Source organism: Neodiprion pinetum, chromosome 6 (assembly GCF_021155775.2).
Source record: "Neodiprion pinetum isolate iyNeoPine1 chromosome 6, iyNeoPine1.2, whole genome shotgun sequence".
Taxonomy (NCBI): domain Eukaryota; kingdom Metazoa; phylum Arthropoda; class Insecta; order Hymenoptera; family Diprionidae; genus Neodiprion; species Neodiprion pinetum.
In genome coordinates, this window is record NC_060237.1 from 4195221 (window position 1) to 4218284 (window position 23064).

Genomic DNA, 23064 nt, shown 5'->3' on the forward strand with positions numbered 1-23064 from the left:
ATTATATATTGTCGGAGATGTCTGCAGCCTCGTAATAATCCCTTCATACCTATATTATACCATAAACAGTGCGTACAGTTGTTTGAACGCGTCGGATGAAATTACACAAGTTTTGGGATGGTTGGGGGTGGCATGGAGGCGGCGAAGCAAAGCGACACCTATCACCCCTGCACTTGCATGGAACGTAAGCGGACGATGACGTGCGTAAGAACACCGAACAGCGCAAGTGTGTGTACGAGTAAATGGGTCTGGTACAAGTTGTTCCGTGTGTATGCACGTACGTACATACGTAACGGTGTGTTTACGCACAAACGCGTATCAATGTCAGAGAGGGATTCGCTCTGCTCGCGAAAGCTCCGCGCATTATCTCGTACCGTACGGAGCTGTATAGCTATAGTTACGGGGGTATATCAATCCGCTCTCCTCTATCTTCCCTCCGACTCCTCCGAAAGCTGCTCCGGCTATTCCTCTTGCTCTCATTTTTGCTTTTCGCCCAGGTATTGATCCGGCCAGGTTCTCGAGCGACGAACGTGGGGCGCGAGAAGGAGGAGGAGGACGGCCCGAGGAGCGGTTACCGCGGCTGCCTAAGCGGGAGGAAAACAGCGAACGTTTTCCACGCGCCGTCGTAGCCTGTAGGTGCTCGTTCGGTTTCAGTGTTGCTCAGTATTGCCCGAGCCACCGAGCGGCATGGTCACGTCTACGCAGCTGCGGACGACGAGAGAGTGACCCGCCATGTTCGTTATACCCGACCGTTTCTGCAAACTTGTCGTAAGTTCGCATCGATCAATTAATTGTCCACTTAATTCCCGCAGGAACAATTACGGATATTGGTCTTTCCTCGAGGGATGAAGCTGCCGCTGATAGGGACGGAACGGTATTGAAAATTTTTCGCGTAATATTTTATACCCTCGGCGTATGGTTTCTTTGATGTTTTCTTATCAAATGTGGTCGACGGTGACGTTGTTGTAATCAACCGACATTTGTCAAGATCCTGAAACTTATGTAGCTGTAATCTCTACCGTTACGTATAAATAATTTTCTCCTGATACGCCTACGTACATTTACGTACAGTCTTACCATTTCTATAACAACAGCTTATTGTAATTTATGCACTCCTGCGTATTGTGCATTTTGTGCTATATAGTTCGGCATCCCCGCTGATAACGATAATCCGTCTTTCCATAACGTATAACACATCCACACGCGTGCAGTCGTATGGATATGTATATGTATTAGCGCCGTATCGTGTGTTTACATACATTTGGTATGCACAGGTGCCAATTATATGTTATACGTAACATCGCGAGATGAGCAGCGGCGTCCAGCCTTCGTTAAATTGGGTCAATTTGTTTTATCCATGCATTTGTAGTTGCGAGTAATCGATCTTCGTGAAAAAACATATGTATCAAGGGGTTTACGATTTTTGCTACGCGTCGGTTATTGATACACATGTGATTTTCTTCTATGACTATTTTACCCATCAACTCACAATATCCAAGGTTTTCCAAACGATTGTATAAATGATATGTTGGCGCTGTGAATCGATATCACGTTGAGCATTTTAGAAACAGGAAATTCTGGCGCAGTTTATAGAGAATATTATTTAAAACTCTTGCATCAACCCCCTGACAGGGGTTGCTAATGGAAAGCCTGATATTGACCCACATCGGCATATCACTCCGAGCGATGCTAATAGAATCATAAATTCAGGTCAAGATCACCTTTAATGTCTCAAGATCATACCCAGCGCTAGAGGAGAATAGAGGTCAAAAGGGGCTCTGGGGGTTGGGAAAACCGACCAAAAACAGAACGATTCATATTCCGTCCAACTAATTGCTCGTCCACGTGACAAAAGGGGAAACACTTTGTAGACTTCCACTGAATGAAGATACAAATGAATCCTTCGTACAATGAGGTTTGAAGCCAGTTGAGTTTCGATCAATTCGTGCAAACAAATCGACAACCCAAAGCAATCTTTACACGAAACTAACGACGTATCTGTCATGCGAATATTGATTACCATTTTGGTCGTATGGATCCAGCCTTAACTTTCATTAATTCGTCAAAATACTAATCACAGTTCGCAACGTTAATCTTTCGTTTTCCGCAATATAATGGGATATTCCATCGAGTAAATCACCCTCTTGCGGCGTCGCCGATCGTTGAGTGCCTGCGCTAGGAATAAGTAGTAAAATAGTGTAGGAATCGAACGGTCCGCTTTAGCGGCCGACCAGACATGGCGGTTGAGCTTTTTCCACTCGCGTTGAAAGCATCTAATAAATGGGAAAATTAGCCATGTTTAAATATGAAGTCGCTGATCGTTTTCGCGCCACAGAATCGCCGGGAATGAACCGGCAACAAAATTCAAAGCTCACTGAAATTACGGATTTAAAAACGAGTTGATTCAGTTCAGTTCAGCTTTCCTAACTCGCGAGTTTGCACTCATTGTCAGAGTTTCGCGTCAGCGGTGAAGTCCGTCTGACCCTGTTAAGTGCCCTCGGATCGTTAACGGGAGAAGGGGAATCGAGACCCATTCCCGGGATTCGGTAACTTGCAGCAACCCCTCTGAGATTCAGCCGAATTTTCAGGCGGCTAGCTGGATACCGTGGCCTTGGCCCTTCCGCCCCTCCCCGTCCATTTATTCCGCATTCTCCGCTCTCCCCTGCAGCCCTTTTAGAACCCCGACCCGTTTCGCCACGAGATATTCCGAAAAGGGTACGAAACTTGCCCCCGTTTTGATACATTGCTAAATGGGAAAAATTTGACTTCGGAGTATTTAATTGTAAACCTTGCAACTCCTTACGAGAACATGCATAAAAAAAAATATTGTACGAATATATAATTTTTTAATACATTCGTAAAGTTATAAGCTTATCACTTTTAGCAGCGACAGAAACTAACTAGACGATTGATAGAGTGGTGGTCATATACTTTGTTTCAAAATTATATTTCCTCACCGCTGACAAACGTCATTTTATTGAATTTTATTGAACCGGCGAGCTTTGCTTCAGGGAAAAAAATAATTGTATAATTATCTAATCATTGCTACGCAATGAAAATCGTAATTACTATTCTTAGATGTCGAAGGGTGAACAAGATTAGCGCGATTTCGTTTACACATATACGTAATATCAACATCCCGCAATTCACGTTACGTGATCACTGACTATATTGCAGTAGGGAAACTTTTACATATACGTATTAATAACTAGCCTATTATTTTGTTAATTATCGTATGATTGTCTCCTGCAAATCGATTACCTCCGGACGCGGATACGTAATCTCTCAATCGGAATCTTTGAATGCTAGCCATGATATTTATTTCTCGATTTAATTCATTTTTGGCACACGGAAAGATAGGATAATTTTTTGAAATGAAAATGAAAATGACAATTTTCTTAATTCGTATACTCTCGCGACGAAGAAGCAAGTGTCGAAATATAAATGATGCGATCGTTTTATCTATAAATGTACAATTAAGAGACAGTCGAATTTTTTTTATACTCAAGCAGATATAATAATCATAACGTAGGGTAGGCACATATTTTTTAGTCGCGAATTCCGTGGACGCAGACGCAGAATATCGGAGGCCACGTAGGTGGGGTGGTTCGTGGAGGATTACGTTCGTTCCATCGATTTTGCGTTCAATGAAGAGTAGAACTGTTCAACCGCGCCTCCAACTCACGTATAAAACTGGATGTAGAGTTGAATAGAACGAAATCTCTTAACAGGAGTTTTTTTTTCGCTGAACGACGTCTCGTCATCGCGTGAAATGCACAAATAATACTAACGAATTAAGTAATTCTCGAAAGGGATTCGGAAAATTGCGACGATGGGGATAAATTCAACTTCTATTGCGCGTTTTGAAAATATATTATAATATCTAATTGTGAGATTGCATTTTTGAATAAGAATTATATTACAATGCCATTTTTATTAAACGTTTGGTGCAATAAAACATTGAATATTTTTCAGGCGTTACAGGGATTTTTACGGTAAAATGACATAATGAGGGTTCGATTAAGAGACAAGCTTGACTTAAACCACAAAGCTCGAATGACGTTCACCACTTTCATACGTCGGTGACAACGCTTTCTACATACACAGAAATGGATATACAAAAGAAATTTCTGTGCCCTCGCCTGGTTGATTACCTGGCCATTGTGGGGGCAAGACCTCCATCGGCTTCTCGACAGCCCGTTCAGGTAACATAAATAGTTCTGCTCCATCGCTTGGATTACATCTTACGTATTAAAAATTTCTTATAAATGCTTTCATAAAAATCTAACCCGAGTTCCCATGGATTTTATAAATTTTTTCGTACAACGAAATTGTATAGAGAAATTAAGATGGATTCTAATAAGGAAGTTTGACAATTTGGCAATGAAATTATCACGGTCCTCCCTCAATTCTATCGATATTTACGACTTCAGGTACCAGAGCTACTACGGAGATATCCTGTGGAAGATCACAAGGATTTTCCACTACCCCTTGACATGGTTTACTTTTGCCAACCCGAGGGCTGTAGTAGCGTAGGACCTAAACGCACAGTCCTGCGAGAAGCTACTTCCTTCACCTTCACACTTACTGACAAGGATTCTGGTCAGTATTCGCTACATTCAGATGAAATGAAAACCCATACGCATGACTCACATCAGTAATCGAGAAACCATTGAAACAGATTTGATCTGGCGCTTGCCCAATCCGAATTTCACAAGAAAACAGAATGCATAATGCACAAGTCAATCCAAATTTATCGTTTTATCGTTTTCAAATCATGCGTATGCTGTTTGATTCCTTTGAATTTTTTTACATTTGACTTCTACCGCAATTTCAATTTCATCCAATCTGTAATAGACGATTCTGTCTATATTCATTGTTGTTCGATTATTGTGTACAAATTTGAATTCATCTGGTATATTTCACCTTATTTTCTACATTCAAAACAATGAAACAATTAATTCGAATTCATTTTCGGTTCATTGAATCAGCTTTCTCGTGAAATTCGAATAGGGAGATCGTCGTAATGAATCCGTTTAAAACATGTTTCAATCTTTTTTCGACTACTGAGAGCATTGACGCCAAAAGACGACACGCGTGCTCACATCCACCCATCTAGCTTGGAGGCTCTTTCCGAATCTTATTGCCATTTCCATAACATCTGTAACTGATTCAATCTATAATGCATTGATCGTACATTAAAGATAGTGATATATTTTAATATTTATAAAAGTTACGAATAAATGACCATGATTGTGTTCCCACAGGAAAAACACGTTACGGAATATGTGTGAATTTTTACCGACCCATAGAACGCGGCGGAAGTATGGGCGGAGGGGTGACAGGCAGGAGGGATAGGCACAGTACAACTTTTCGTCGTGAAAGCTGGAGAAAAAGCATGGAGAAAAGTTCGGACTCAGCATTTTCTAGGTGCAGTGGCATTTCATTTATTATACAATACCACGCAAAGTATATTGCATGTATACGTGGTGTAAAATAATGTTTTTTATTCGATGACTATGCGACTGTATGTCTAGAGCTGTTCTTTATAGCGACTATAGGAGCAGTGCGGTAGGACCAAGTGACTCTGAAAGGGACTGTCCAAGCAGGAGAGACTCGGACACACCACATGCACCTCATGCCCCAAGACTCGGTGTCACAGCACCGAGCGGAGACAGCGAAAGTGGAGGTAGTCATTCTCCTTCTCCAAGAGCTTCGCGAAAACGTCAGGTGGGTCTGCGACATCGGAAGACAGAGTGGAAGTGTGCCCAAGCAAATGTTGGGAGTTGACATTTTCTATATCTTCTTTCAGCGTGTGAGGAATCATTCTTTGACATCGCTCTGCATAATCTCTCATCATCCATTTTTCTCAATATTTCGAGAATGCTTGTTTGTTCTGAAAAAAATCATCGACGCCTGCAACGAGAGTTCTTCCCCGAGGAGGGTGGGAGCCTCGAGACAAGTTAACAGGTATGATTGGGCAAAATGCATTTTACTTTTTTTATTTATTCAATGTGAAACATGCAAATTTCACATCACCCGCAGAGACACGGTATGGAGCGCGCTAACAAGTCAGGCTCTTGACGGCACTCCGTCAATTGTACTTCACGATGTCAGAGAAATCGAAACGTGGATTCTGCGACTACTAAGTGCCCCTGTTCCCGTTCCTGGAAAGACTAGAGTAGAAGTTGAAATACTCTCTCCGTCGTTACAACCGCCGCTCTGCTTTGCTCTACCTGATCACACCAGATTTTCATTGGTCGACTTTCCGCTTCATCTTCCCTTGGAATTATTAGGTGTCGACATATGTTTGAAAGTTCTGACGCTCATTTTGCTTGAACATAAGGTGATTATAACAGATCTATTATGAATGTCTTGTACTTAATAATTTTCGTTTATTCCATTTTCTGCTGCTATTATTGAGCGACAATTATTCATTATTTTTCAGCTTGTGCTGCAATCCCGAGATTATAACGCCTTGTCAATGTCAGTTATGGCATTTGTTACCATGATCTATCCACTGGAATATATGTTTCCTGCAATCCCACTGCTTCCGACATGTATGAGCTGTGCAGAGCAACTGCTGCTGGCTCCCACCCCATTTGTTATTGGAATTCCAGCAACTTTCTTACTATATAAAAAGAACTTCAGAATGCCCGATGATATTTGGCTCGTCGATTTAGACAGCAATAAAATTACACCACCTAGTGGCTTTGGTGATACATTACCACCGCTGCCTGAACCGGAGGGTACTATTTTAAAGAATCATCTGAAACAGGTTAGCAGAAACAACTAAACTGCACACGTTAAGATTTCGTCAAAGTTGACAAAATGAAAAGCAATTTATTTCTTCGTCACGACTATCTGCCTTTAATGTGTATCAAATCTTTGTTTCTATCTGGCGGCACTAATTCTGTATGAATTTTTCAACTTTTCTGCTGCACCGTGTGTTTCTGAAGGCAATGCAACTCATGGACCAAGTTGGAGCTGGTGTAAATACTCTCTATATACTGTCTTTTTATGCATGAAGCATGTAATTGATCGAATTCAAATAACTAACACGACTCTTTGAATGTGAATTACCAACTCAATTTCTTATTTAGAATCTATGAAAAAGATTTAGATGCTATTTATTGTTCAGGCAATGGGTAGCTTGGTAACCCCGCAACCACAGCAGCCTTCCCCACAGCATGCGTCACCACAACCTTTGATGCAGTCGCCTAGTAGAAGAGAAAGCTCCGCGTCGCATCACTCAACTTTAAGGTGTGTTGATTTATACCGAAATGCAGTCAAATAACAGATATCGCTAATTAATTATTTAATGTTGCAGTGTTTCTTCCGCTCGACACCGTCCCAGCATGGACTACAGTATGCACAGTCAACATAGTGCTGCAAATTCCCCTGGAACGCCATCCACGTCCAGTCCACATCACACGTCATTAACACCTTCAATGAGTCCAACTTCGACCCAAAAACAAACCTCTCAACCGTCACCTGGCTTTAATCCATTTATCTACGGAAACGACGTTGATTCCGTTGATGTGGCGACTCGTGTTGCTATGGTCCGCTTTTTCAACTCTCAAAACTTGTTGGCAAACTTCAGCGAACACACGAGAACATTGAGACTCTATCCAAGGCCGGTAGTAGCCTTTCAAATCAATTCGTTCCTGAGATCAAGACCGAGAACCAGCAGTTTTTTGAATAAATTTGCAAGGACGCAAGCAGTCGAATTCTTAGCAGAGTGGTCGCTCACTCCAAGTAATGTGGCTTTCCTGAGAGTACACACAGGTGTATTCGACCCTACTCAAATTGGCGACAAACCGCGTTGGTACGCTCCCAGCTTAGAGCCAATATATTTTCCCGTTTGGGATTCGAACGGTTCCCTGGCTGCAGCAATGAGAACTTTACAACAACTTGAAAATCAGCCAACGGATGAAAGTGGATCTGACTCCGAGGGAGCTGATAGTACCAGTTCGTCTTACTCTTCGCTTAGCGATTTTGTATCGGAAATGGTATCTTCCGATCTTTCACCCAGTGAGTTGAAATCTTTTTCCCAGTACACGAAATTTCTCGCTTGGCTGAGAAATTTAAGACGTTTATTCATCCGTACTCGTACCGTTTTTCCAAATTTCAGGCTACCATTGCCCTCAAGCAACGCAGCCGCAACCTATGTCTCTTTCGGTTGATCCAAAGAATGTCTACAATCCCCCTAGTTCTTTACAATATCCTGGCGCTGACGACGATCCCCCTACCAGACCTGGAAGTCCACTAAGTACGTCATCCAGTCACAGTGATCTAAGCAGTCCCAGTTTCAACAGGGATTCCGAGCTTGAATTAAATCCAAGGATTCAAGAGGGTTCGCAAGCAGCTAAAAGTGATAATGTAAGAATTATGCATAATATCGAGTACTTACTATATACATGAAAAGTGATCTCTTAGGCTATAGATGGCTTTTGCTTAACTTGATTCAGGTATGGAACTGAATGGGTATTTGCCAACTTCTGTTGCCTACCTAATTACATTGATGTTCCATAATAATGTACCCGCAATAAGTGATCAATCGTTTGTACGGATAGGACGTTTTAGAAAGGTACAACAACAGAAATTGGCACCCAACCACTCTGAAGTATCACGTTTTTTTCGTCTTCTCCAAATTGCCGATAAAATGATAAATTGTAGACTAGTTTCAAGAACCAGATGAGAATTGAGCTTTAAAAACATTGGTGCAATGTGCCTTTAGTTGGCTTAATAGATATCAGCACTCAATGCACCTCATTAAAACGCCATTACATATACATAAACGCTACCTCCAAAAAGAACAAAAAATTCATAAACCACTCTGAAGTTGAGAATCTCTTCTACAAGTATAATTATCGTTGCTAATAGAGGAATTGAATATGAAATCATAGGATAAAGAGGAGGGAGGTAGCTTTGAATCAGACTCAGCATCGACAACAGCCACGCCACGCACAATCCTGAGTGCACAAAGTACAGTAGGCCAGTTTGGAAGTGGTGCGGGGTCTTTAGTGACCCCATCACCCAGTGATACAGAGCGCCCTACCACTCCTCACCGGACCTCACGCCTCAATAGATCTGTCACCCCAGTGAGTCAGTTCTCATGCTCACCTCATTCTTTTTCTCCACACAATCATTTGCTGAAGCTTAAATTTGCTTATTGCTATGCTAAATATGTGTATATAGCTGATGCATGACACCTTTGATAAGCATACTGGTGCTGGGCGATTAATCGGTAGCTTCGATGATTAGAATAATTGATTGATTGAGTTTTTCGATTAATCGATTCATCGCACAGCACTAAACCATGCTACTAAAATACTTCAAATTATAAGCGATATCGTCGATGAGCTTTTAAGTACAGTAACGCGTTCGAGTAAAATCGGTATGTGTGTCAATATGTGATTAAGAAATTACTACAACGTATCTAAAGTTTAAATTATATGCGTGTGCTCTGATTTAAAAAAAATGTTTTTTTTTTTTTCGTCACTGAAACTGTAAGATTTACCAGGGCTGAAAATTATTGAATATTACAGCTTCGATATGCAAATACATCATATTTTCCTCATTGCTTAATGGATTTGATGTTTTCTCGTCACAATCTCATGCCATTTGCCAAAACTTGACTTGAACGCAAATATTCTTTCTTGTCGACGTATTTCTAGTTGTTCTATCCGCACTGTGTATGTATGTACACAAATAAACAATTGTCCTTACATATCGGACAACAGTTCTCAATACAATTATTTATACATTCCTAAGTGGCGAAGGTACCATACTAAAGTTTTCAGTCAATTTTTTGTCAGTACAAGATCTGAATGTACTATTTACCAATGTTTAGAATTAAAGTTTACAATCTGTTCACTGTAAATAGTCATCACGTTTCGGTGGATAATACAAACTTTCTTTGCACTTTAAGGTTCCGCCACTCAGTCCAGGGCCGCAACGCCAACCAAGTGTAGGCAATGTTCTGGCACGTACATCGAGCTTTGGATCAGCGGTTGGACCTCTTCTTCCGAGACAACCAAGTAGTGGCAGTAACAATGGATCACCTACATTACCTCGTCAAGCGACTACTGGTAATGGCGTTCAGCGTCATCATAGTGGAAACAGCAATGTTCCTCGGCAAAACAGTGGAAATAGTACTGGAACCGGTGTGATCAGACAGGGGTCGCAAGGGTCGTTATTTGAACAATTTGCCTCACAAGCTAAAGATTTAGTTAGGGAGACGACAAGACAGAGTAGTCAAGATGGACTGCTCGCTCATATGGACAAGGTATTAAGCGGTCAAACATCGTTTTTCTTTGTCAAATTGATTCGAGATTTGTGTAATAAGAGCGATAATTTTTTTTGAACTAGCTGAAGCATCAAGCGCGGGAAAAAATAAATGAAGCTGGCGAAGAAAGCTTATTTGCACCTTTGGAACAGGTAAACTCTATTTTTTGATAGAATTTTTAGTAAATTAAGATCCATCATCAAAGTTTAAGCATTGATATAATAATTTTCAAACATAGCTTACGCAGCAAACGAAGAAAGCCATGGGTGAAGCATCGAAGTCAGTTCAGGAAGTATCAAAGAATGCCTTAGAAGCGAGTAAAACAGCTGCAGGTGTTAGTAAAAATACCTTTGATGATCTGACCTATGTGGGAAAGAGCACTTTTGGTGATTTAACTAAAAGTGCTAAAGAAGCTGCGACCAAAAAAGGGTTGCTCAAGGTAAAGCTATATATCTAATAGTGTGTTTGTTGTCCATAGAATAATTACACCGTGATCTTTAATTTTCATAAGTCTGTCAACATTTTCCAGGGACTCAGTGATTCCCAGCAATCACCTCCGCACACTTCTCCACCACCTGGTCCGCTTCAACGAAGAGACTCTAGTAGTACCCAGTTAGTCGCGTCTGACTCTCGTGCTGGTAGAAGAGATATTGGCCGGGATTTTTTTAGCAATATAAGCAGTGATCTGAATGGCATAGCTGCGCAAACTAGCAGTATGTTTAGTGATTTATTTGGTGAGTCCTACTTGCAAATGCTGAATCCAGTTAGAAATTCAATAGGGAATTGTAAATTATTTAAAAACTCCTACTATCTGCAGGCAATAAGCATAACTCTAATCGGAACGCCAATCCTCTTCCTCAATCGCAAAAATCCAAAGAGAAATCTCAGACATTTGGACCCTTCCCTAAAGGTACGCCTAATATGCTGAGAATATTTTTAATTGAAGTATTTACAATACAGTAAGTTATACAATTGGAATCTATTGGATTTTTTAGGTAGAAAAGGGCTGGTCGAGAGATCGTCGTTGATAAAACATTCAACCAACAAACCCAGTCAGGAGGAATTACAACGGATGCAAAATGTAGAGCGATCGAGTACAAATAGCGATAATCAAGCATTCCTGACAGATGTGAGCATTATTAGTTGTATGAATATAAAAATAATTGTAAGCGCAGGAATAACCAACACTAGCAAAACTTCCTCCATGTTACTAAATAGTCTCGTTTTTGGTAACTCAAAGACAAATAACGCATATTTCAGATTGTAAACCAGGCATTAGCTGGAGAAGGAGTGGGCTGGCTCAAATTGAATAGGTTGAAAAAACTAATGGAAGATGAGAGTTATCGCAATCTTGTTGTAACTAATTTGAATAAGGGTCTTGAGAGAAAAATAAGTCCCGATGATCATATCGATGACGTTGTATGTATATTCTTGTAAATTCAAAGTTTCAATGGTACAGTATCCAGCAAAATAAGGGAACACATATTTTTCTATGCAGTGCGTTTCACGGCCAGTTTATAAAGGGATGCTGAAGTGCCTTCAAGCTGTAGTGCACGGCCTGGTACATACTTATAGCAATTTTGGACCAGGTGGTATGGCATCTGTATTCCAACTGATGGAAATTGCACATACACACTACTGGAGCAAAGACCTAACAGAGGGAGGATTTGAAAGTTCTCTCATATCTCAGGTAAGCATCCAAGTGAAAATGATTTGTGACCAATTTTTCACTCGTATTCCTTGCACGTAACAGTCACTAATAAGTGGTTCGTTTTTTTTCACCTACGCTGCTACAGACTTCCAGTCCGTTTGGTAGTAAAGAAAATTTGAGGTCCCCACAATCACCGAAGCAGCCTGACTTGTCAGACTTATCTAGGAAATCATCCCTTCAACAGTCTTCAGGTATGATGGGATTAGATGATCATATCTTATTGATCCCTTTACATTACCTTGAATGTATAATTTTTGTCTCAGAGTTACCACAACTCAGATTGGAAATGTCACATCCTCAATTACCTGCAGGTGGAGATGAAAATCAATCGACCACAGAAATGTTTCTCGATATGTTTTCGAAGAAAGGAAAATTACTCAGCAGATTAACGTCATTTGACTCAGAGGTATTCCATGATTGAATTTTTTTACTGGTCCTAAAGTCCACTTATAATATTTATGTGTATACGCATGCTGTGTTGGCTGGACTCGTATGGTGCACTATGCGCGTAATCACTTTCCTTATAGTGTTTTTCTGTTTCAATTTTATCTTTCAGAGATAGCTAAACTTCTCATCTGTAACTCAATTCGCATTTTTCTACAGATCAGGCAAATTTTTTTTTCTCCTTTGTTAGAAACAGACCTGTGATGATAAATTATAAATTCAGGAGAGAATATTCATAATGTAGATATGTTATTGCATTCGAATTGAATTTCTATGTGGACAGCTAAAATACATCGAAAACATGTATATATTTATAATATCTAATTCTACGCCATGACACGTACAATCAATATATCATGGATGTCAGTCTTGTACGTTAGCCACAGTGTGACCAAGTAAACAGTGTTTGCTGTAATGGAATGTTAAACATAGCTTCAATGTGACCAAGTACACAGTTTTGCTGTCAACGAATGTCATGCATAGCGGATTGGTCATTTGTGATATATCATCGCTGTTTAACAACTTTCAATATTTGTGTGTTTCGATGATTTTTGAAAAAAGAAACCACACCATCTTTTTTGAAATTTACTTTTGTATCTGCTCAGCTTTTTGTGTACATATTCTCTATAGCATTTTACCATGAGTATTTTATCCTTACTTGGTCGCACTATAAAAAGCTTGCGAATGTCTTGAATGAACTGGACTGCAGGCAGTGCACGCTGTGTTTGTAGGGAGGGCGTGGTGCAGGTGGCGGTACAGGAAGCAGCGAAGCCCTCTCGACTGATGGAGGCAGCATTATCACGAATCCAGCATTTCGGCAAGCACACCAGGCCTCTTTTCGCAGTACCGTCTCTGATAGTGAGGTTGAGCAAGGCAATGTGAGTCGTGCAGTATATTATAATCCATTTTTAGTCAAATATATCATGTACATTTCAGACTTGATGTATGCTTGAACGTAAATAGCATGGAGCTTAGCATGGTATATCAAACTTGACGATGACTTTGAACCATGATCACTTTGCTTAGCCACTCTAATGATGCATATTCATGTAGAAAATTACAAAATATGTTTACATATTTGAAAATTCTACCGCTTCACGAATAGTTTTCATTATTTTACACATCGATATATTATATGGTAAATTTTGTACTTCTTTACTATGTAATGTATCATCATCTTTTCCTGAACAATGCTCAATTCTTATTGTGTCACATACCGATTTTAATTCAAAGATGATCATGTCTAAAAAATCTTCAATCAGCATACCTGGCATCTAACATTCAAAATCCCGTAAAATTAACTTGATAAATGCTCGTATTTCAGTTTCCACACCAAGGTAAACAGCGTACTGCCAGTGTTTGGTCCAGCAAGTCGTCTTTAAGCACTGGATTTAGATATCACGGTGGAAGTCTTGTTCCGACAGTAACAACACCGAGTCCAGAAGCAGCTCGAACTTATCTTTTCGAAGGTAATTCTATTCATCAGCTAGTTTGCAATTGAAAAAAACTATGTGCGGCATTTTTGCATTTTTAGGATTATTGGGCAAAGAAAGATCTTCTCTCTGGGATCAAATGCAGTTTTGGGAGGATGCGTTCCTTGATGCTGTCTCTCAGGAGCGTGATATGGTGGGCATGGATCAGGGACCAGGAGAAATGATGGAAAGGTATTTCGAATTGCGGTTTACACGTATTGTTATGATACTTTTTGAATACATTTACCGATCTTTAATTTAAGTAACATATGCAAACTATTCGCGGAGCCTAGAGTATTGTAAGAAAGATTTGCATAGTCATTATGTATTCGTAGATACAAGAGTCTGAGTGAAAGCGAGAGGAGGAGGCTGGAGCATGATGAGGACAGATTATTATGTACTTTACTTCACAATCTGACAGCTATTTTGGTAATGCTCAATGTTGATAAGGGAGAATTGAAGCGTAAAGTGCGTAGATTGCTCGGAAAAAGTCACATCGGCCTCATTTACAGTCAAGAGCTTAATCAGCTATTGGATCAAATGACCAATCTTGTAAGTATGCCTAAATCGTCGTTTGAAAACTCACTACAATAAGTATATTCTTGCTATTGAAATGTGTTTACAATACGCAGTTATAACATTCTCCACTACACAAATTCGTCGTAATTTTTTAGCATGGCAATGACATTGATCTAAAGCCTCTCACTTCTCGTCAAATGCACCGTCAATCATTTACTGTTCATGCTGGTGTCGATGCCGAAGGTGATTTGCGTTTTTTGGAAGTACGACACGATGGTTTGGTACTCAGATCGGTAAATGGTGTGATTGTCGAGCGCTGGTGGTACGAGCGCTTGGTTAATATGACTTATAGTCCTAAGAATAAAGTCCTCTGTCTTTGGAGGCGAAATGGAGGGCAAACTCAACTGCATAAATATTACACTAAAAAGGTAAGAATCTACTCTGATATTTATGGTAAACTCGGAGACCGTACGGTATCGCGGTAAAAATACCTATTTGGAAACCGACCGTTAACTGATACTCTATGACCTTTACGTTATGATTTTTATTTTCTTTTCAGTGTAAAGACCTATATTATTGTATAAAAGACGCAATGGAGAAAGCGGCACAACGAGGTCGAGGTGCTGGTTCGGGTGTAGAATTAGGTGGTGAGTTTCCAGTGCAAGATATGCGCACGGGTGAGGGGGGCCTTCTCCAAGTATGCATGGAGGGCGTGGGTCTACTCTTCGCTAATAGCAAGGTACAATCTATTTCTCTTGAATTAACGTATCAGTGTGAGATAAATTCAAGTTCCGTACATACATCAAATTTGTACCTTTTATCATTTTCATTTTGTTGAACCATTCATGTAATGCAAAAATATTATATTTAATAAGATTTTGAATATTTCAATCTTGTAGCTAGTTACTATTCGTTGAATTACACTTTAGGTATATATCGTCAGTTTATTTAGCAGATTTTCTACCCCAACTAATATTAAAATACTTATTTCAGCAGTTAACATAGTTTACCTAGTCAATACATACAATCAAACTCAATTACATTGAAAGCCTACTTCAACGTTTCGACAGTATAACTTGCCTCGGTTCAACAAAACTGATATATAACATGGATGCGATGAACATAAAATCAACTATGAGTTTTCCAGTATACATTTGTACACGGTCGTACCGCAAGTACTAGACCTTTTATCATTGAAAACAGATCAAACAAAATTATATATGTATATATTAATACTTGAGTATTTGTACGACATACATTTGTGTCAAAACATCCAGCTCGTCGCACTGTCGATCAAAAATACTCTTACGACTCTCTTGCATCATCTTTTTCGTGGTCTATGTTCACGCATTTGTGGAATTGTAAAATGCATAAGGTAAAATTATCAAGTGGTTTACTTTGCAACAGTTTTTAATTTATGTACGAGTGTAACACGTACATCGTTAAATAATTTTTCCCGCATATGCAATATTTAAAAACAGTGAATTGCTCGAGATAATTCTATCTGATTGACATTGAATAACTGTTGGACCGAGGCAGAAGAGTAGGGAGCGTGTCGTGGCCCTATCTCTTCTTTACTGTCTGTATACTTTTAATTATTGACTTTTCTCTCTGTGTTTTTCGTTGATTGCATTGATGCAAGGACCACTCAATATTATCTCCCATCGCTATAGCCACCACGATCTGCTTAATTTGTATTTGTACGTATCTTCTCAGTCTTACCTATGGATCTGAAAACCTTGATATACAATACCGTGGAATATTACATGCTCATTGTTCGATCGTCTTGAGGGCATAAAAGACAGCAGGATACTGAGCAGAAATATGCATTGTATTTTAAGATTGGAGAGTACATTATTTTGATATGACTTGCACTAAATCAAATCTCTCACAATCTGCATTATTATCAATTATATAAAATTATGTTCATATATTATACATATGATTTCCTTCACTTGACAAAGTGATTGATGAGAAATTCAATGACGCATATAGGATACGGTAATTACTAAATATTATTGCCAGGTCACATTTACAGCTCTCATTTATTATTGGTATTATGTTGGATATGTTTTGTTTAAGCGTTATTCAATGTTTTTCTTGCATGGAGCTCGATGTGCAGCTGCAGTCTCTTTTATCTGTATTATAATTATTAAGGATTTTGAAAAAAAAAGACAACATATCATTTGTCCATATTATACTCTACATTCTCATCTATTATGATTTGTACTGAATGTTGGATGCTATATTATACCTTTCTATAAGTCTACCAACCTTTTTTCTGTCGTGGTCATGTTCGAGAAAAGTCTATATATACGTATATGCATAATATACATATATATGTATACACACACACACACACACATATGTATGTGTGTTTATATATGTATATATATATATTTAACCCGCAGACATGAATAAATATGTACGGGATGAATGTTACGAGATAGGTGGTATTATAGTTGTAGGTAGGGCTTATTAGGCTGTTCTCTTCGGTGCCCCGTCGCACATACGGCGCTAGAGGATAGACTTTTCTCAGCTTAGGGAACTTTTGAGATGGTCCTTGAACAATGAAACCTCACTATTACAGATTGGCCATGACAATAGGCAACGGCTGTATATAATATATACCGCACAATTCTATTATTTTACCAAATGATCTGTTAAAAAGTAAAAGTTATACTAATGCGTATACTGTATTATATCATATTACTTAATTTAATTTTATGTTTTCTGTTTTCTGTTCTTGTCCTGTCTGTCGACATTGCCCTGGCTTGGGTAAACAGGATTTCGAGGTATTATCAAAAAACTCATTGTTTGTTACCAGTTCAGTATTGATTAATATATTCAATGTTGGCCGTGTTCCGGAAATGCTTATTTATTTCACCGTTACTTTTAGTCGTGTTCCACTGTTATATTATTCTCAGATTGCATTTAAACTAATTGATCTGCTCTGTCTACTTCACTGTTTTCCTACCATATTGATCGATTGATGTTAGTTGTGGTATATGTTCCGTCCGATATCATAGAGCTCACCTAGTACCAGTAACATTATCGTGCGGATATTTTTTTTCTTCTTTTTTTAGTGTCTTTACAAAACATCCGTATAAAATACATTGTGTATGTATACATATACATATATGTGTGTATATGTACATATATCTTATGTAGCGTAAGATTTATATGTAGCTCAGAAACCGTGCACAATACTGGTACTAGAAGAGGCAGAGTGAGTGTTAGAGATGCTGTTCATTATAAAAAAAAAAGACATGTTACCGTCAAAGCTTATTATAAAATATGAATATAAATACTGGACTTTCGGAGTGCGGCCGTAGAGAGTGTGTGCCCCGATAGCACCAAGACGTAGTGACACCCGTAGTGCCTCACTAATCCCGAACTTGACGTAATTCATTCCCTTAAGACTGGGGGACTGCATTACTCATACATTGATGAAACATATGTTTCTGCTGATATTATACAACGAATAAGGCTTAGGAACATTATATGTCGTAGTTGTATGAGTATGAAAATTTTTCCCACTTTCGTGACAATTATAAAGGACCTATATCTTGGTGGTATACACTGTACGAAGAAGTATTCATTATTATTATTATTATCATTATTATTATTATTATTATTATTATTATTAATAATAATAACACACGTCTACATAAATTGAAAGCAAATATAGTATTGGCATTAAGTAAATACATGCATTTGAGTAGATTATTTAATATTGCCATCGGTATACTATATCTTTTATCCACGACTTTCAACACGGAACACATCTATCGAATATATACACGTTTTGGAAAAATGTAAATATGCAGAATGAATGAAATGGTGTATACATTCGTATGCCCTACAATTTTTGCAAAATGTGCATTATTCGAATAAGAGTGAAAAATTTCCTCCTCGTGTCGTATAAATCTTTAGTGTGTTGACATGTTATAGATGCGAATCTCTTGAGAATCAACTTGTAATGGGGAAAAAATATCAGCAAAAATGAAAATTTCACCGAGTGCTTACAGTCACCCAATCTTAAGATTCATCTCGCTATCCTCGTTTCTTGCTCCATATCAATAACCACATCGTTTCGCCCATCACCTAGTAGAGCAATGGATTGGTGCTACCTAGAGCTATCATCCTTATATATATACATATATATATATATATATATTATAACTTAACTCAGCGATCACTTTTATATACTATCCAGCCAACAGACTTTCACTCATACACTATACCTATACATTACAATTTCACACTCATGGCATGGCACTGCTACATGATGTTTCTAGTTTCAATTGTTACTACCACACAAATATATATGTATATATATATATACAAACTACACATTAAATACTATACATTTAATACTATACTGCAACTAAACTGTAACTGTGCATTGTTACCGGGGACATTGTCCACCACTAAACTAGATGATATAAATGCACATTTAGCAATCTCTCAATGCCAAGCAATCAACAATGTAAGATGAGTTTAGGCCATCTCCAGAGTTGCCTGCTGTTGCTGCTATACTATTGCTACTGTTGATGCTTGGATAATGCATGTTAAGCTACGTACCGCTGCTGACTAATTGCATCGCTCTGTACTGCTCTCATTCGCCACGCTTTAAATGTTTGCATGTATTTAAAATCAACCTTAATATTCACAGCTAACTCTTCAATCCTGCTTCTACCATATTGGATTTAATAAATGTTACATGGTCTAGTAATTGCAAAATGTTTAGGACTTGTCTGTGCTCTATTTTTTGATCAAACTGAGACATTTCATCATGGAAAGAATGCTCGTATTACTTCAATGATTCTATTCAAGTATAAGAAATTAGAGATAATTTGCTCAGCAATTTATTTCATCCAATATACTTCTCACCGTTGAGTGGTACCTAGAATTTGCATGGTAGTACTAGAAATATTGCACTATACTTGACACTAATTTACAAAAATTGTGTTAATTGCAGTTTTTTGTAAGACTCGATCATATCCGCAAGTGCTTTACACAGAAGGGTGGGATCTTCGTTTTGGAAGAATTCAGTAAGTCTTTTATACGTATAATGAAATATTATTCATAACGCCACAATTTTCGTCATTTAATTACTTTCACCTTCTTTGAGGCATCGGTCAGTGGTTCAATCACCATTGAGATATGAAAATATCCGTACCTGCGTATGTGTATAATTATTGCAACGGAATATTTTATTCTATTCCAGATCCTAAAACTAGACAAGTAATTCAACGTAAATATAAGTCACAATTGGTAAGTATTATCAAACTCCTCCATATGCATTACGATCGCATATGCATGAATCACCTATTTTTCAAAGCTCATGTAGTAATGTAACGAACCGACTATTATTTGAAATCTTGGTTAAAAAATATTATTTCTTATTTTTGAACAAATAATATATTTTGAATTTATTTTCAATGTAATTAAAAAATTTTGTTACACATATACAGGCAGGCGAAACAGCTCACTGCTTACACAGAGTCTTCTCGATTGCTCACGCTGCTCAACTATCTGCAGAGGCACAGATTCTTGATAAAACTGATACATCAATGCATGAATCTTTAATTCACACACACGTTTAATTTTATCAGTCCAAGTGTAAGTTTCTTTTTATTTTAATCCTCTACTATGATTATTATCCAACGAGAATATGCTCCTCCTTAAGTTTCTCACATATTTTTAACTCATATGTTGTATCATTGTCTACTGCACTTTAATAATTTGCAATTGTTAATCGACGAACGGCAGTATGTATTGTTCGTTACTTTTCAGGCAGATCAGATCTGCTATGCAGTTCTCTGTGTCTTTTCGTATCTTGCTGCTGGCATGGAAGATCGTAAACAGTTACAGCAGCAGCAACAACAGCAATATCTACATCAGCCTACAGGCAGTGGTGCGCAAGCGATGCATGGATCTGGATTATCGCAGGCGGGTTCCCCACGTCACCACTGACATAGAGGCAGACACTCTCTCCCACTGACGCATGAGTACGATAGTTGTGCCCCTTACGCCTGCCTACCTTGGGTATAGTAGGGAAGTTATTCGTCGCGTTTTATAAATACCTTGGAGAATTCGTACAAGAATATCATCTAGTCCTTCTTTCATTCGCAAATAGAAATAAAAAAAAAAAAAAGGAAATAAAAAAAAGAGAGAACTTTGTTTTGAATTGCATACAGTGCAAAGTCAATACTTGGAATCATTACGAATAACTCAGTCACAAGTCTATTTCAATATTATAATTAGGAGGCAGTTCAGCAGTGCGATTTAGCTCATCCCATTACGAAGTGATTACTTTTATAACGTTCATAATTTGGTTAGTATTTGAATTAATTATTTAGGAATGTTGAGAATTTTATCTTAATGTTTTTCCGTCATTCCATTAAAGTCTGTGAATGCCATAATACACTTGCTACGATTTGTTGGGATGCCTTTCAATAGTAGAAAATAGATGGAGTATAGATAAATATAATGTACGATATGCAATTCGAACAAATTATACGTAGGAGGTATCGAGTAATTTGTGAAGCAAGCTTCTGGGCTTCATTAGATTCGTGATGAACTTGATTTGGGAATGTAGTGCTAAACTTATTAAACATTGAACGTCATAGAAATCAACTTACAGAATTTGGGAGGGAGCAGTGTAATGATTTACAATGAATATTACGATGTATATTTTACTACTGGACTTTTTTAATAGTGATAAACGATATTATATAGTTGTTCCTTTGTTATAACAGTCTTTGTTAAGCGAAACATGAAAATGTATATTGTACGAAATTTAGATATTTACCAACATTTATATTTTTACCATATGATTTGTAAAAGTTGTGGTCAATATTTTACGAGTTTGAATCTAGGTGAGTTAATTTACTATTTACCAAACATAATATGTAATATAACTATTGTTGCCAGATATATATAATATTGCATTATCCTAAAAAAACGAATATCACACGTCGATTATTAGTTTTATGTATACCTGTGCTATACAAAGATATTCACTTATAGTGCCACGTCAGACAATATTTGTTGCTGCTTGCAACAAACACGATACACTTGATTAACCATGAAAATTCGATTTGTCTTTTTTGCAAATATCTCATCGATGAACTTTATAATATTGCGCATGATTGTTTTATATTTTGATCGATTTTTTTTGTTGTGCGAATTAGTGATGAAATAATTAAACAGTCTGTTGATGAGATAAATAACACTCGCATGATTACGTCACCCGTTCAGCTATGTTTTGGGGAAATTGTAAAAATATGTAATCAATATTCTGATGTGATTTATATGTATATTCTATACATACATGTTAACAACTTTGAATACATGCTTTAGAGTGTTATCTACATTCAGTTTATGTCAGATTGTTTAAAGTATAAATTCCTACTTAAATGCAGTCATTCTTTGTTAATGCGTACAAGTCTATAAATACAGTTATGGCTACATACAAGTCTGTTATTTCCTGTTTGTGATCATTTAATATTTTTCAACATTGAATTAATACCGAGAAAAATCATTTTTCCTTAATAACGAAGACAATTAATTTACTCACGCCTATTGAACTATTTTGCCTGGGCAATCAACATAAGCAAATACCATTGACTCTTTCAAAAAAACAATAATTGGTCAGAGTAAAAATAGTACGAATTACGATCAAGATTATTCATACAGCCACTCGTTTTGTCGTCAGTCGAATTGTGTCCAGAAAGAAAATATTAAAAACAGTCCAATGTGGTAAATTTTGTCATTTAATTACATGTTTTCAAGTTGTTTATACAACCTACGTTTGATGAAAAAATGATTTTGAAATGTTTTCTTTTAAACTCTAAAAAGTTAAATTTTGTGGACAGATTTTGTGGATTTCTTCTACATGAACCACATAAATATGATATCTATTGATGTCTGAGAAACGAGTATAATCGTACAAACATTTGAAATAATTTTAATTGATATCGATGACCGAAAATATGGGGATTGAAAAGGAGCAAATAGGTGCGAGTCAGTTACGAATGCGGGGAGTTTATACTGCATTTCGATAAAAAAAAAAAATAGCATCAGAAAAAGCAATATAACAATGTGCTATATTTTATGATAGTGCGTAGAAATGTGCAGAGTGCTTTCAATTCCGATCAGTCAGTGTTTTTCAAAAGTATAGACTTCACAAGAAATTGAATGAAGCTCATCGCGCAGATATGACATCGAGCGAAAAATGGGTTTATTTATATAACCAGCCAATGTCGAACAAACGATTCTGAAACTACTGCGTAACGTGGGAATTGCTGGTCCTTGTATATCACCAAACAACAATGCTCACCGTATTCAATGATGAGTACTGTACTTTTGACTAACGCCTATCTCGTCGAACATACATTTATGCTATAATGTTGGTAAAATAAATATAATATATATTTCATGGGCATTTGAATCTGCGTAGAACAAATCCTTATCCTAAACGTATTGTAAAATTTCAGTAGTTTCAAAGATGAATCACAGTTGCCTGCAATTTTGATGATTGCTCGCTAACTTAAAAGCTGGCTTTCGAACTAGCAATTATCAGACTGCAAAGGACAAAGACCTGACGAGATATACAG

At 37.8% G+C, this 23064-nt stretch overlaps 1 protein-coding gene across 9 annotated transcripts; it reads left to right on the forward strand.

Moving 5' to 3' along the window:
• The first annotated feature begins 619 nt into the window (after window positions 1-619).
• On the forward strand, window positions 620-22598 carry Rab3-GEF (Rab3 GDP-GTP exchange factor). Of its 9 annotated transcripts, XM_046631243.2 has the most exons (34): window positions 620-768; window positions 3976-4205; window positions 4434-4602; window positions 5268-5430; window positions 5538-5730; window positions 5813-5970; window positions 6046-6346; window positions 6449-6778; window positions 6960-6992; window positions 7142-7263; window positions 7331-8034; window positions 8135-8382; window positions 8910-9104; window positions 9935-10291; window positions 10375-10443; window positions 10530-10730; window positions 10821-11025; window positions 11109-11201; window positions 11287-11420; window positions 11552-11710; window positions 11790-11981; window positions 12088-12193; window positions 12266-12408; window positions 13178-13324; window positions 13771-13915; window positions 13981-14110; window positions 14254-14470; window positions 14593-14865; window positions 14997-15176; window positions 17224-17232; window positions 19422-19494; window positions 19671-19717; window positions 19918-20065; window positions 20240-20381. In XM_046631243.2, the coding sequence occupies exons 2-33, from the start codon at window positions 4110-4112 to the stop codon at window positions 20047-20049; spliced, it is 5724 nt and encodes a 1907-aa protein (XP_046487199.1). In that variant the 5' UTR covers window positions 620-768; window positions 3976-4109; the 3' UTR covers window positions 20050-20065; window positions 20240-20381. The 9 variants fall into 9 exon arrangements, with proteins under 9 accessions (XP_046487199.1, XP_046487192.1, XP_046487191.1 ...); XM_046631236.2 differs by lacking the exon at window positions 19918-20065 and having other exon boundaries at window positions 621-874; window positions 20240-22598; XM_046631235.2 differs by lacking the exon at window positions 19918-20065 and having other exon boundaries at window positions 621-768; window positions 20240-22598.
• Window positions 22599-23064: the final 466 nt, after the last annotated feature.

Bases quoted from the DNA above. Each gene is read 5' to 3' on its own strand.
- Rab3-GEF (XM_046631236.2), top strand. From the start codon at position 4,110: ATGGATATACAAAAGAAATTTCTGTGCCCTCGCCTGGTTGATTACCTG. The intron at 11,026-11,108 runs GTGAGTCCTACT...TACTATCTGCAG, and splicing joins TATGTTTAGTGATTTATTTG to GCAATAAGCATAACTCTAAT. The intron at 19,718-20,239 runs GTAAGTATTATC...GTTACTTTTCAG, and splicing joins GTAAATATAAGTCACAATTG to GCAGATCAGATCTGCTATGC.